The 16,536-nt window shown below is 40.0% G+C and overlaps 1 protein-coding gene across 1 annotated transcript in view; it reads left to right on the top strand.

Moving 5' to 3' along the window:
• Positions 1-3,411: 3,411 nt before the first annotated feature.
• The window catches only part of neto1l (neuropilin (NRP) and tolloid (TLL)-like 1, like), a 73,371-nt gene continuing 60,246 nt past the window's right edge, over positions 3,412-16,536 (top strand). The window contains exons 1-4 of the mRNA XM_028569538.1: positions 3,412-4,166; positions 5,351-5,407; positions 5,513-5,647; positions 6,040-6,288. Coding sequence (XP_028425339.1) covers positions 4,139-4,166; positions 5,351-5,407; positions 5,513-5,647; positions 6,040-6,288 — 469 coding nt within the window. The 5' untranslated portion in view covers positions 3,412-4,138. The remainder of the gene's footprint in view (positions 4,167-5,350; positions 5,408-5,512; positions 5,648-6,039; positions 6,289-16,536) is intronic.

Here is a 16,536-nt window from a genome sequence, read left to right as displayed (position 1 = left end):
TTTCTATCGCACGTCCTCAACGTCATTGTTTTCAGCCACTCCCTCTGTTTGCTGATTGGACAGCCAAATATTTGGCCAGAGAAAACCCAATAATATACCGCAAACCCAGATGGAGTACTGAAGGGAAATAAAAATTGAGCGGAAGTACGTAGGAGGGCGGAGCCAGGCTAGTTCTATACTGTATACGGACTGTTTAAACACATAGTGAAGTCAATGTAAAATGCAATTAGTTTTCCTGACCCTTCATTAGAAGGCTTGCAGTCATTATACAGTAATAACGGTATGACCTCTTCATACCAGATCATTAACATTTCAGCTCTAACCAGTGTTGGTTAGCCACAATTGTGCAAATGTATACTATAATTTGGCATAATTTATGATTATTTGCATATGTCACCTTCATACGTCAATAGTGTAGAGCTAAAACAATTAGTTGATCAATCAAATAATTGATTGACAGGAAAACTATTTGTTCAAAAAATGTGCTGTTCCAAAATATCAAATATATTTAGGTTTTCTACTGTTGATTGGACAAAACAAGCGATGTGTTGTGTGCATTTAAATTTTATCTTCTGTCATTTTTAGACCAAATGATTATTTGATTAATCAAATACATAGTTGGCAGATTAATCAATAAAGAAATAACTGGCAACTCGCAGATACTTAGTATCAGTATTTTTGTGTGAGATATAGTTTTCTTTAACTATTTGTCATTTTGTACAGTAAAAGATGGCCTAGTGCATTTTTGTGAGAGAACACAGGACTTACAGTATAATGGCATGCTGCATTGCAAACTAACAAAGGCACCTCAACAAAAATGAAGCCACAGGTAGTTTATGGGCTATCATCTGATGGAATTATTTTCCCACTGGCCCCAGGTGTTAGGGCCAGGATAAAGGCAGTCTATCACCAGAGACCCAGACAGCTAATGTAGCATAAACAGCAGCTCAAAATTTGCCCGTGGTCAGAGTAACCGTTTCTTGTAACTGGGTCCTGATTAATGAACTACAAGGCACCTTGAATGACAAATAAATGGTGTTTTTTTTTGAAGGCCAACAAACTGCTCAATGCATTACTAATAAGGTTAATTTCAGTCCCACCGGGCAGGAGACATTAGCCTAAGTGTTTATCCGCTTTAGTGCTGTCCCCTGTTACACTGACAAAAGAAACGGTGCTGGCAGTGTCATTAGAATGATACAAGGTGGAAGGTGAATCCCCATTTTTGCACATCAGGTCTGAGCCAAATGAACAAACTGCAATCACAAGTTACTTGCTGCTTTCTATATGCTACAAGATAATGTACTTGTTGTGACGGCTCGTTTACATGTTTTAAGTGAAGCTTATGATCTTTGATGTTTGGGAAAACAAGCTGGAGAAACTGAATTGATTAAAGTCAAGATGGACAATGAGCAATCATGAGATTTAATTGAAGATAAAATGGCAAACAGAGCAGTACCTGTGTAATGTATTGATATGTTTACCTGTCCTTGTAGTCATGTGTGTGCTGCATGTTAAAAATGTGGTTCCTGGCCTGCATGGATGTCCCATTTCCCCGAACTGATTACAATTACAAATTTAGGTTAGGCCGACACAGCACAATAGTTATCTCCTGCCAAATGATAGACTTCCTTAATTAAAAATGGCAGACTTTAAGGCTGCTGTTGAATGAATTATTTCTCTGAGATGCTCCCACTGCCTCGGCGCCATTCAGTCAAACAGTTTATACATGCTGGAGAGCTAAACCAGAGGCTGCTGTTAAATTCTCCAGGGCCACTGTTGCATACAGTGGGCCAGATAAGCCTCATTTGAATAATTCCCTTATAGCTCTGCTGTTTTATCTCAGAGTTTACCCATCAGAAACATGTGGTGTTGTGCTTATAAAGTTGTCAGACACCACAGCACCACTGTTAATCAATAACTAGCTTTGGGCACTGCATTGTATTTTGGCGTGGATATTATTGATGTCCCCTCAGACTGTGGGCTTTGCAGAGAAATTGACATTTTAAATTTTTTTCAGCCATGTTGTGTTTGTGAAATTTTGGAGAAAGCAAAGCGGGCAACGCTACACTGTGAGCTTCAAGCTCCATGGGAGTTGACTGTACAGTGGTAAGAAAGTGGTTGGCTTAGCTTCAGTTCTCGTGTTAGGGAGGTCTAAATCCCAAGTCCATTAAATTGTTCTGTATAACAGATTAGCAGGAGCCTATTAGTAGAAAAGAGTTCTGAGATTTCCCATTCCCACACGTATTCTCAAAGTCAGCGTGGCTCCTGAAAAGTCTGCATTACCTGCTGTAAAAACCAAACACTTTTAGAATAGTGAGTAACAGGCCCATCTCTGGGACAGGATGTAATTAAGAGCAGTAAGTTAGAGATGATGGTGCGTCTTTATCTACGAAATCTCAAGAGGGTTTAGAATAAAACGCACGAGGAAGAGAGACAGAAAAGAGCCTTGTACTCAAGTCTGTCAGGGGCATAACAACACTACAAAAGGAGGAGGATGGTTCATTAACAGTGTATTTTAAGCTGATCCAAATTGTCCAGCGGATGCTAACCAGTAACATTAACACACGCACGCATGTACGCGCACAGACCCACACGCACACACCCACACACAGACACACACACACACACACACACACACACACACACACACACACACACACACACACACACAGAGGGGGCTGGGTCCAAGATTGCCTCTGCAGCAGGAGAATCTGAAGATGGATATTATCTGCTGGGTGCCAAAACTATTTTGGGAGCCTGAGCCCCTTGACTTGTCCCTGGGCACCCTCTGATCAGCTTTGTCATCAGGTGTGGGAGCGGCTACACCTGACACTCACACCTCAGGAACGTTATGTGGGGGGGGAGAAAAGGAAAAAGGGCTACTTTACCTCTCCATTTCTTGAAAATAAAATTGGAAACATGGAAAGGTAAAGGGAATCTGAAGTTGTTGTCCATGATAACCTTGAAGTGGGCAGTATTTTAGGCTACATCCCAAATACAATACATTGTAATGATGGTAAAAGCAAGAGTTTTAACAAAGCCTGATGTGGATGAGCAAAAGCAGGATGAAAGACGTGCTTTGACGCTTCTAGTTGTTTAAACATAACAATGTTGTATTTCTCCGGTCTATTTCATTCTGCAGCTTCACGTTTGATAACGCTGATGGATAGAACTCACCCTCTGACATAATTGTGCTTCTTTATTCCATTTCCATTCCATATCTCATTGTATTTTTCTGCTTACCTTTCCATTTTCCATTGCGCGGCAGATCTCCACGAGCTGAAATGAATTCTGCGGCGCGTGCGTATAATGTAACACACACTCATGTACGCACACATAAGCGCTTCCTTATCTACTCTTTGTGGTGCGTGTGAGCGTGTGCGGATGAAGCCGTGTCCTGGAGAAGTTTTGAATGCGTGCTTCAGAAGTACGCGAGGATTGTGGCGCATTGGACGGCTCAGCTGTAGTGCTGAATGAACGGAAGAGGAGGGAGATCATACATTAACTCCCGCTCGCTGCGGGGACTCTCCAGTTGATAGAAGACAGGAATGGGATGCAGAACAACGCGTCAAATGAAACCCAAACGAAAACCCACTTAATTGTGTGGGCTACCCGACCCGGTGTTTTCCAGGGGATTTTACGCACCGCAAAAGAGTGAAGAAAACGCTGCAGAAATGCGTGGTGCGTGGTTTCACATGCTCCTGAAGGATCCGCTCTCCTGATAAAGGGACCAAAGAGGACAAAACAAGGCTGTCCATGATATTTTCCCAAAGATTGGAAAGGTGGAGCGATTAGAGGAGGGCTGATGACGGGACTATTAATCCTTTCAGTGCATCAAAAGCACCAAAGGGAATTAGAAACGCTTGGATGGAAATTGGGAGAGTGTTTAGAACTGTTTCTGGTTTTATATGAAACTGGTGATTAGTTCATCTGCAAGGATTTTTTTTCGCCCACTGAAGATTTTATTAAGGAGTAAATTCCCTTGTTTGTTTGTTTTTGTTTTTCCACCGAAAGGTTGTATGGTATGAGCCGGAGTACATTTTCAGAAACTCTCATCTCAATCTTTTTTTTCTCTTCAAGTATTCCTAAATCTAAATGGAATTAGTTGAATCTGAAGACGTTTGTGAAAGGAACAGACATGGTACATGGGCACATCTTCCATCACGGTAAGACATCCGTGTTCATCAGCTGAAGCACACTTGCTCAGAGCTCTTATTGCTTGCTTGTACCCTAACGAAGGAGAAGTAGAGTAATCCTTTAATCGGCGTTAACGGACGCTATATATCAGAGCAACAGCATAAACTCAAAATAGGAGCAGAATGGCGATGGAACGAATATCATAAGGTGATACAGACATACTGCATCCTGCAACCTGTAACTTGAAGGTCACTGCAAGTTCTTGTAGGGTTTCCTTTTCTTTTCGTTTCTTTTTTTAAAATGAACTTCGCTTTGTGGGAGGAAAGACTCATTAAGAAAACTGATTTGTGACAACTCATCATATAGCCTATAGCCTAGATGTTTTTTTTTTTATCGAGTTTTTTAGTTTGATAATTATTAGTAATGTTTAGGTAATTTTCTTTATTTTTACCATTTGTAGTCAATTTGGTAATTTTAAGTCAATGTTTTAGTTTTTTTTGATATCATTTTGAGTCATTTTTAGGTACACTAGTCATTTTTAGTTATTTTATGGTCCTTTTTGGTTTTACTTTCTTTAGTTATTTTTTTATCATTTGTAGGTATTATTTGGACATTTTTAGTCATGTTTTAGTTATTTTTGATCAATAATTTTGTGGTTTTATTTTTACCTTTCCCTCATTTTGGGTCATTTTTTGTTATTTTTATCATTTGTATTTATTTTCTGGTTATTTTATTAGTACTCTTTTGGTCGTAGTTCACTTTCTTTTTAGTAATATTTAAATACTTATTTTTGGAAGGAGTTTGGTGAATCACTCAGATTATGTGTTTGCACAGAGTTACAGTACAGGCTTGTTGGTTATGTGGAGTCTATTAGCGCTATAAATGCTTCTATGTTTTGACATTACAGAATATATAAATCATAATTGATGAGATGCCAAGAATTGCCCGTTACTGTAACTAGTTGGGTATTGTGTGTTGTTTTGGGGATTCTTTAATGTTACTGTCAGGCATAGGGCTGCATTAGCATAAATTAGCATTTATCATTAGCATAACACTGTAAATGAATCCTAGAACCTGAAATGTGCTCCTTGCTGACTCAACCCTCCATCAGCTGAAATCAAACTGTGCACAAAACAGAGGAAATCCCAGAAAAAAAAAACATATGCATGTCACAGGTTCCTATCAAAAATGCATTGTCTTTATGTCCTTACAGTTGTTGCAAGTCTTCTCATACTTGGGTTGTCTGGGGCAACAAGGAAGGATACAGCAGGTAATCGCCATCACTAAAGCTGCACATCTTTACTCCCTAAATATCCTCTCTTCCAAGCTTTAATCTCTCACTTTGTCTTTTTCTTTTTGCTGTTTCTACTTTAAGTGAAGAACAACTCTGGAGTGAAGCCTGCGGGTCAATGTGGAACTTGGGTAAAAGAACCAGAAGGAGGGCTCTTCACTTCTCCCAATTACCCAAACAAATACCCCCCAGACACAGAGTGTGTTTACATCCTTGAAGGTAAATATTCTCTTTAAAAAAGCGACGTGATTCAGCTATTTGTTCTAAAGCTAAAGCATTTCTGGGCTTATCCTGTGGGGGAAATCACAGTATATTTTTAGACCGTGATGAGATGTATTGGTCTGTTGGACAGGCTGGTATTTTTCACATTAGGAGGTGGTATTTTATTGATCAGCACAGATAATTAGGATATTAAAATCCCCAAAGTGAATGTAGAGGCTAATAACTATCACAGTACTGGTGTGTTAGAAATAAATTGACTAACAGCCAGGATTGGAAGTATTGAGCAGTGCTGATAATGAAACAGGTTGAACGTTCATCAATGGAAGCATGACTAATATTTCACTCCCTGCTGTATGCTAGTTGGTAATTATTTTCATTGTGTCTTCCAGCTCCTCCACGGCAGTGTATTGATCTACACTTTGAGGAGAATTATTCAATCGAGTCCTCTTGGGAATGTAAATTTGACAACATTGAGGTTCGGGATGGACCGTTTGGCTTCTCCCCGATACTCGGACGGTACTGCGGTCAGCACAGCCCGCCTGATATCAGGAGTAGCGGCCGATATCTGTGGATAAAATTTGTTACAGATGGTGAATTGGAAGCGGTGGGATTTTCAGCAAGATACAACTTCACTGCAGGTAAATTTTTGTAGTTGTTAATGCCTCACTGCTCTTGTCAATTCACTCCTTTCTTTGCGAGTATGTCCATGCTTTATAGGTTTAACAGCAAGGCTGCGAATGAATAACAAACATCATCCAGGGAACTCGCCCTTGTGGGAGCCTCTTGCAGTTTTATTGATTGTCTGTCTGCCCACACTCTGTATTTCCATTGGCAATATACTATCATTGGCTGGGACACTCTTGTGACTGGGCTGTTATTTCTTCTCTCTCTTATATCTGGAGTGATGTGGAGCAGTGTCAAATTTTAATTCAGCTCAGCTGCACCACTCCTCAGTTTACAAGGCTGGAAGAAGCCGAGGAGCGTAGCAAACTAATCGGTATTGTCGAACACAGTCGTGGCAATTATGGTTGTGTGTTAAGCCTTGGCTTTCTTAATTTACCTTATCTTTGGTTGAGATCCCATTACTGAAGCAGCGTGAGGATTGATGACAAGGAATCAGGGCATAACCAAGATTTAATATTCTTTCACCTATACTCGACTGGGTTTAATAACACTGTCAACTTTGTAGTGTGTTTGAGCCTTGAAAGGAACAGTGCCAGGAACCACAAGCAGTTTGTCAATTTGTCTCCACATCCACTGCACCTTCACTGGGTAGTTTACCATCAGAGATTTGAATGTGTCATTATTTATATGATAAACACTTACATCAAGCTTTCATCCGAAAAACATGCAGCTAGTTGTTAAAAAAAGGTTAAGAGGGACTATAGATTTCTCTCTTTTTCTAGTCTTAACAACTACTCAAAGCGCTTTTACACAGTACAGGAACCGTTCACACACTGTGGCTGCCATAATAGGTGCCACTTGCTCATCAGATAAACATTCACACACATATAGTGCTGCATCGGGAGCAATTAGGGGTTCAGCGCCTTGCCCGAGGACACTTTGACAATGGAATGCAGGGCCAGGGATCAAACCACCAACCTTCCGACCACCTGAGTGTGTGTGTGTGTGTGTGTGTGTGTGTGTGTGTGTGTGTGTGTGTGTGTGTCTGTCTGTCTGTCTGTCTGTCTGTCTGTCTGTCTGTCTGTATGTTCTCAAGAAATCAGAACGCTGAAGCTCTTCATGGGAAATCACAGTGAAAAAGTGCAGTAAATGGAAATGAAAAAAAAGGAATAAAGTGAAGGACCATGGATTGTTAAGCAGAAATACTGCTACTTTCTGACATTTGCAAGTAGAAGTTAAATTGCTCATGTAAAACTACACTGAGATAAAGCTGCTGTATAGCTCAAAGTATTCAGCGTAACAGCTACAGGCTGTCAGATACAAGAGAGAGAGAAGGCAGTGTCATGCATGGATATATGCTGTGTTATAAAGATTGCAGTCTGCTGAATCTCTTATATTGCAGCTGTGTTATACACATCAGCTCTATTAATTTTGATTTTATTTATTTTATTTGACTATAAAGACATTTATTACCTCTGCCAAGGAGGTCGTATTTTCGGCTTGGCTTGTTACTGGCCTGGTTTTCATGAAACTTGGTGGAATGGTGTAGCATGGGCCAAAACCCGTTACATTTTAGCGCGAATCCGAAGTGCACAAATTTGTATTACTTTTATTAACATTGCGAGATAGGGCATTTGTGCTGCATTCATGTGGTGTCGGTATAATTGGGTTCCTGCATTAACGCTGTGAATTGGGCATGCCTGGGCTCTCGTTGTGCTTCTAGTTGCATATGTGTATGTGACTTTGTGCTCTTCAGCAGCAAGGCTAGTTGAGTGGCTTTACCATAATAATACCAATGATATCATTGAATGAATAGCATTTTAGCTCATGTTACCTTTAAACGAATAGTTTGACATTTTGGAAAATATGCTTATTCTAAGTTTAAGTGTTAGACGACAAGATTGATAGCACTTTCATGTACAGTAAAAACAAAGCTACTGACAGCAGTCGGTTAGCTTAGCACAAAAGCTGAAAACCGAAAGAAAGCAAATTTTCACTTTGGGTCATTGGACCTGTTGTGCAGTCCGTGTTGATTCCCCCCAAAAAGCCCATGTACCAGCTGCACAGACGTTAGCTAGAAATGTACACACTGTGTGTGCGTGCATGCGTAAGAGCAGCTGTAGCTGGTGTACTGTAGATTTAAATTCACCATACAAACATCAGTAGCCTATTGATCTTTTGGCAAGTAAGCATATTTTCCAAAATGTTTAACTACTTCTTTAATAAATGATAGCATTTAATAATACTGTATTTGTCTGGGTTTCCTGATGTAGTAAGGGATAGTGTGGAAAACTGTCTTCCCTAATAGATTTCAAAATGTAAGTATATTAATGCGAGAAATGTCACTACAAAGAAATCAGATACACAGAAAGCATAATAATTTATTTCCACCCTCGATAGTCAGAGATAAAGAACCCAAAGCACATTTTCTATGATGTGCAATTGAAGCATTGTTTCCGCTGCTTCCTTTGGGAGTTTCATTGAAAATTTGCTGAGAGGAAAGAAAAAGAAAAAACCTGCCTCTCGACATGATGTGGCATATGATTTACATAATTAAAGAAGATAAAAGTCTGGAACTCACTCGACTTGATACTCTGAAATCTGGCAATGTGAATAGTGTCTCACATCTGCAGCTGCTCTGCTAACCCTGCAAATTCACACAGCCTTCCTCTGATGAATGGGAGAGAAAAAAGAGGCAACAAAGGTGACATGAATCAGCTCCACTTAACTCTCTTTCCTCAGTCATTTAAGGTGCAGAAAGATAAAAACTCCAATGCCTCTCCTTCACATTCTGCCAGTGTCCTCTCAGAGCCTTGTGCTGCTGATGACTAATGCGGTTAGTACAGCAGGCAGTGGATAAAGAAGCAGGGACTGGACCCTCACAATATCCAGAGTCATATTAAATGTTGACGTACTTCAGTGAAGCACTTAAAGTCTGCAGATGTTATGAGTTCAATAGACCTTTATCACGGCAGACATGTTGACATGTCATAGTAGGAAAAGCACAGGTGTATTCAAAACCTTTAATGATGGCTGCATTCCACTTAGGAGAGGCCCTGGTATTGTGCATATGCTGACTCACTGAAATAGCTTACTGGGACACTTGATGGAATTGAGCCATTGTTAAGGTTATCAATTTCAGCTGTGCTTCTCCTACTATGACAAGTCAAAATGTCTGCCGTGAATAAGGTCCATGTATATGTGGCGTCAGAGGAAGAAATGCTGGGGTAACTAGAGATTCACTCAGAACAGTCACTAAATGAACTTGGCTGTCCCAGTGATGTAATGTGCAATTTATTTATTTATTTGTAAAACAAATTACACCCAGATGCCTCATTCTTTGTCTTTTCTTGCGTCTCAGAACTTTTACATTAGTCTGTTTTTACCTGTGAAAAATGCACTGTAGCTTGTTTTTTCAAGGGTTTGAAGCCTTTTCTTTTGAAAACCATACATACAACTATCTCCTGAATTAATTCAGCTACAAAGACAATGATTAGACCGGCTATCAGTATACAAAAGCTAACCAGGCGGTGGAGTCCACGTGGCGGGCTGCATGTGTGACTCACTTTAGTTACCTGACTGACCTGATTCATCGTAGTCACAGCTCATGCAGCCCAGATGTCGTCCTAATAGTCACACAAGTGTACACTTAAAAGAACAGTTCAACAATTTGTAAAATGCGCTTATTCACTTTTTTGCTAGGAGTTAGATCAGACGATTGATACCACTTCATGTCTGTACGTTAAATATAAAACTAGCGCCAGTTAGCCTAGCTTAGCTCAAAGACCGGAAACATAATCTGCCTATGAAAACACCTATAAAACAAACTTAACATGGTTTATCTCCTTTCTTTAATTTGTACAAAAACCAAAGAGTAAAATATTTTTTCACACAGTTTTTGTACATATTACACAAACAAGACAACACCAAGACTAGTCTCACATTGCCAGACCTTCCTCCAAAGCCCTGTGGAGGAGGGTCTGGCTAGTCCACACAGCATTCCGGGATGGGAGAAAAACGTGCTCTGGTTCATTGGCATTTCTTTAAACCAATCACAATTGTCTTGGGCAGCGCTAAGCGCCGGACGGAGCCACGGTGTTGTTGCAAAATAACCTCGGGAATGAACTTGTTTTGGTGGAACACGTGTATGTTCAAAAGTTGTTTTGTCGTGAAACAGAAAACTCAGATTGGACAGATAGTCTAGCTAGCTGTCTGGATTTACCCTGCAGAGATCTGAGGAGCAGTTGACCATAGTCCTCATATATTGATATATATATATATATATATATATATATATATTGACCTGAACAGTCCCAGAAGTGGAACGTCATGGATATAGACTACACCAAGACAGGACGTCATGCATTATGACGCGTGCAATCTGTATTTGGATATTTGATCAGGATGAGGGAAAAAAAGGCATGTTAATGCAAGGTGTAAATGCGCACATCGGGATCGGAACACAATCGGATCAGCTAGCCCATCTTCAGGTTAGGGTTAGGACACTTCCCTTGACACTGAGATGTGCCATGTTCATTGACAAGTTCACAAGCCCCACCTGACCAAAATGGTCCTCCCTGAGATCTGATCACAATACAGGAAGAATCAGGATAATGATATCACTAAATAATAGATGTAAATCCAAAGGCCTGTACGTTGGATGTCACTATCCAGATAGAAATCACATATTAACACCAAGTATAAACGGGGCCTTAGACAAAGCTAGATTTGTTGTTTTTTGTTCTAGTCTTAGCTTTATGCTAAGCTAACTGACTGTTCATGTTTACTGTACAGACATAGAAGTGGTATCAATCTTTCTTATCTTAGCACGAAAATGAAAAAAATATCAAACTGTTCCTTTAGTGCATGTTCATGCACCATTAGTTAGTCTCAAAAATGCCAAGATGCATTACAAGTAACCTTAACAAATTATCCTAATGCCACTTTAAAGCATCATGCAGAGCATACTGTAAGTGTATAGCAGCAGCCATCACGGTCTATTGCTCCACAACCAAGTCCACACATGGACATTGGCATAGGAAAGGGCTGGAAGCCTCAGGCCAAAGCTGTGTATAAACTTGCAAAATAAATCCTGGGATGACTTCTATTTTTATTATTTCATCCTGTCTTTGTCATTATTTGTATGGAGGAACAATATGGTGGAACAATAATTTAGTTTTGAAATAGTGGCAACTTTAAAGTGAAAGTAAAATATTGGGCCACTGTCTTTGTCATTATTCTGACCAAATATATTCCTGGAGGAACAATAATTTAGTTTTGAAATAGTGGCAACTTGAAAGTGAAATATTGAGCCACCGCCTTTGTCATTATTCTGCCCAAATATATTCACAGTGGAACAAAAATTTAGTTTTGAAATAGTGTACATGCTACTATCAGTCGTATGGTGATACAAATACAACCAAAGCATAATGAGTCATACCAGAACAGTAACAGGCTTCATAGCACGTGAAGTTGCTTGCTGTAAAATTCACATCATCTCTGGAGTTCAGCGACACAGCCAAGGTGTTACATTGTGACAGGCAGCCTTATAGTACCACTGACACAATGTAATATTGCAAAAGTTGAATCCAGCTTGTGAAGCAGGGTGAATTATTGAGTGGAGGAAGCATGTGTAAATGTCTGTGTGTGCACGGCTGTTGGGGGATTTGAGCAGCATTCTGCTTTTCAGTTCATCCTACGAAGCCGTGACCTTAGAACCCTTTGCACTGGTAGATTAAGTGGTGTTTCAGCACCTTAAGCCAGAGCAAATAAAAGCTGCAAGTTCTCCCCCTCTTTCTCCCTGCTCTCTGGTCCCTGGCTGTGTGCAGAGCCAAGACCTGGTGGTGAGGCAGATGCTGCTCTATGGAGACTCATTTCAAGAAGAGTTTATATATCTGTTCCTTTTATTGAAAATATTATGTGGATGTGGAAAAGAAAATGTATATACAGCATACTAATGGGGCCCATTTGGTTTTCAGCTGCTTCTTAGATGTGATGTTTTTGTTTGTCTGTGAATACATTTAAAGATGGAATATGAAGACTGTTCTGTGTTGCTTGAAGAAAAATTAAATCCTAAATTGGATTTGTGTAGTTTTGAGTATATAACATATTTTTGTTTTTAAATGCAGTTTGTTATCATATTAGTGGTTGGCGGGTGTGGACTGTGAAAAATGCTTGATATAATTTCTTGGACTTTTACTCAAACATTTGTAATTTAAATCTCTCATGAAAAGAAATAATCAAATAGAAACTGGTCAGCATGCCATTCAGCCTCATTTGTTACCCGAGGCACCTTCGGTAGCACTGTTACTGTATGTTTTCTTCTATTTAGCATTCAGGCCATGACTAATGTATCTATAATCAAGATGACACTGATTGATCTAAGTGCCTTATCGCCCAACCAAGCTCAAACTGGACTGAGAATCATTTTGGAATGAAATGAGTCAAATGGCATTTAAGATTATAGCTGGAATAGGATATATGGGTCTATCATAAAAGAGGCAGGGCCATGAGATTGAACCTAGATGGGCTCAAACTGGAAAATTGAAAATTGAACCGCAGAGATCGACTCCTCGCTCTTGGAAGTAACTGACTTCGGCAGCACCATTGCCCCACAGAAAGTTCAGCGACTTCCCAGTTTCACATCTGCCTACAAAGTCATTTGCCAGTGGCAACACCCGACATTTAAATGTTTGAGTTGCTTTTTTGTTCAATTGCATCCATTGACAGAATGACGTTTCCAAAGACACTGACATTCACCAGATTGGCAGGAGGCATGTCAAAATTCATGATAGTTATCACTTACTGTATTTTAAGACAGAGTTGAACATACTCTCCAACCCACATAGTATAAGACAGAAGTAGATTTAGGAAAGTAGGTCAAAATATAGACTGCAGTGTGTAAAATAGATGAAGTTGATGATGAGAGTTAGATCTCGGGTTCTTATTTTGAAGATGCAGATGTTTTATAAAGAGTCAAGATTTGGAAAAATGAGTAATGGAAATGAAAAAACAAATACACACTCAAATTTGACTGATTGAGGACTGAATTGCTGGGCTGAAATTTTCAGAAAGGAAGAACACGGAAATGTCAAATTTCTTCTAAACTCTTTACCCAAATCTTAAAAAGTTGTAGGTGAGAAACAGGCCATGCAGTTACAGAGTCAATACACAAACAGCAGTCCAAATAGATGTCTCACAGTGAAAACTGAGCTTGTGGTTTGTGGTCTGGCTTTTTCTATTGTAAAACCTCTCAACCTAAATCCAATAAAGACACTGTCAACACTTGGTCCCTCACTGCTATAGCACCTAAGGCACTGGGAGTAAAATTTCATTTTCCATGGCCCAACACTGGTAGGGATTCAGATTCACAAAGGAGCACAGATAGATGAAAGTTAGTTGAAATTCATGAGAGAAATCTCCTGTGGTGCATTTTCTGCTGTTCTCCCAAGATCTGAGAGAAGAGTGTGTTTGCCTCAATGAGCTGCTTGCATATAGTCCCTCCTCATAAGTCACAAAACAAAAAAGCCTCCCAATGTTTTGCTCTAATGCTCATCAGTGCTTCCTACAGTGCAAGTCACATTCTCTGGGACTTTGCTTCCTGATTGTTCAGCGCTGCCTACTGTTTCTTTGATTGTTTTGGGTCTGTCTTTTCTCTACTGGGAAAAATGTGTAGGTGTACATTACTCACAGGTATGTTCCCTTAATGTGTAATGCAATTTCTCCAAAGTGATGCTATTAGCTGAAGGGGCTTTGGCAAAGAGAAAATAAGCAGGTATCTTTGTTTATTCTTCATTTGACTCTTTCCAATGTGTTAGAATGAAGCTGACATTAGTCTAGATGGAGAAACAGACCTGTGTTTGGAGAATTTTTTGTTTTTTTTGTTTTTGTTTTCCAGTGTCCCTCATCTAGCTTTGTGTTTTTGAGTTAGGGCTGCCCACATCAATTTTATTTCCAAAACAATCCTGTGCTCGTATGCGGGTGAGAAAGAATGACGGTTGCTACATTTGAGCTCAGCTGAAGACTCCCTTCCCTCTTCACTGCCTCTGTTTTAGCAAAACGAGATGGATGGAGTGAGTTAGCATTGCAGGCACACCTCTTGCAGCTGTGGAAGAGGGCGGTTTCACCCTCGCTCTACTCACTCATCTCTCTTATGTCTTTTTTTCAGCCAACACTACCTCTTTTCTTCTCTCTTTGCCTTTCTCCCTGACATGCCTGGCTCATGCTCTCTGTGTTATGCACCAGATCTATCTAAAGCAAGATGTCCCATTCACACACCTTGGCATACATGTTTTACATGCTTTCTGTGGTTCTCCCGGAAATTCAACTATGAAACCACCAATATCCACATAAAAGGATAATTCCAGTTTATTACAACCTGGTTTTTATTTTCATAACACTTAAAGGTTATGTTACAAAGATCCATCATAGAGAAATATCTGACTTCCTTTTTCAACTTTGACAAACTGTAGACTACTTACCACAGTTGTATGTGCACACACTATTCCTGTGCCATTCCAGCTCTGCTCACTTTCTGTTTTACCTTATAATTAAAGTGCAGTAATGTGGCTAAAATGTTGTCTTGTTTACAACCCGTCTAATCATCTCAACTCATCTTACTTGCCATGTCCCAAAATCTCAGCTATTACTGTTATGTTATCATAACCAACAGGAGTTGTAAGAAACTGGAATTATACTTCACCTGCATTTAAAATAGCACAATTTAATATTTCAGTGGAAATGTTTTGGAACTTTGACACAGTTGGTTTTGTTGACCAATAGAACCCTCTTTACAGTGCTGACATTTAAGGAGTCCAGAGAGTCCAAAACAGAGGCTGTCCTAGCTTATGTGTTACATCATCATCCATTTTTAATATTCAATAAGTGTGGTTTGTAAACTGTTAAGAGACAGTTGTCAAACTGTAAATTTATGTAGCGACCAAGTTAACTAGCCTGTTAACTGACAACTTATTTTAATGACTGACAACAAAGGTTAACAAGCTAGCTAGCTCAAAGAGCTGCTGAGACTGACTAGCAACAGCATGTTCCCAGCTGGCTAGCGTGTTATCCATTCACTGGCTAGCTACAGTGGTTTACCAACTAGACCTGCATGTTGTCAGTACATCACCAAGTTTATAAAACTACACACTTCACAAAGATGTATGGATGAATTTTGCTGTACTACTTTCTGGTGTGTCTGCACCTTTATTCTCTTTCCGCCCTACTTGACTTCTCTCCCATCCTTCCTCTGACGTCACATCTTGCTCTATCCTGCATAGCAGAAAAGTCCCGGCACAAAATCTTCACCAGCATCAGACAACGAGCATTCACTCAGGGGACATAAACAAAGTTTATTGGCCCGTGGAACTTAACTCACTATCCAACAGGATATACATCCTTTGGCTGTTTCAGCCGCTCCTAGCCAATTACCCAGCAGATCAATCAGCGGCTCAGGCTGTCTCCTCCTTCCATCCTCTGTGGCAGTTTGTTAGCCAGGCCTGTTGTTCAGTTCCAGATGCTGTGGGGGTCAGGGCACCTCTCTGTTGTGGCTGGAAGACTGCAGTAATGTAAACCATGCTGGATGTGTTTTTTTTTTTTTTTGTGGCCTGGTTTGGGGATTGGAGTGAACAGGTTGTGTGTTTGTTTGTGTGTATTGTATACACACACACACCATATGTATCAATACCCATGTGTACATACAATATGCTGAAACATGTGTATTTGTGTGTGTGTTTGTCTACATCATGCATCTGTCCAATCTGCAAGAGAATCTTGGCTGCCTTCCTATTCAAACCCCTGTGTCCTTCTTGTGCTACATCCACAATAGAGCGACCTATTGTGTATTCACGCAGCGTTTTCTACATTGTACACATGATGCAAATGGTCTTTGCTCTCAGAACTGCATTAGAAATTTGCTAGGTTGTGTGTGTTTCCTCCCCCACTCCCTTTTTCTGTAGGCATAACAGCTCGCACAGGGCTTTTTGTTTCATTAGCCTATCACTGTGGTAGATCCATGGCTGTCATGCTGAGAGCCTGACTCTCTCCATTATGCTGTATAAGCCAGCAATAAGATTGAGCTGTGTGTTTTATCTCTGCACACATTAAGGCCTCAACCCATTGAAAACGTCTTGGAGAATTATTCTCTTAGGAGTTGATTGAAAAGGTCTTTTCATTTTTGGAAGGTGAATGAGTTTTGTTTGCTCATCGCTCCTGATTTGTACCTCTGATTTTCGAAGGACGTTGCAGAGCAGATTGCTTTCCAT

Source organism: Perca flavescens, chromosome 22 (genome assembly GCF_004354835.1).
Source record: "Perca flavescens isolate YP-PL-M2 chromosome 22, PFLA_1.0, whole genome shotgun sequence".
In the NCBI taxonomy this organism is placed as follows: domain Eukaryota; kingdom Metazoa; phylum Chordata; class Actinopteri; order Perciformes; family Percidae; genus Perca; species Perca flavescens.
The sequence above is the reverse complement of the archived record's forward strand: the minus strand, read 5'-3'. Positions and strand labels throughout refer to the sequence as shown.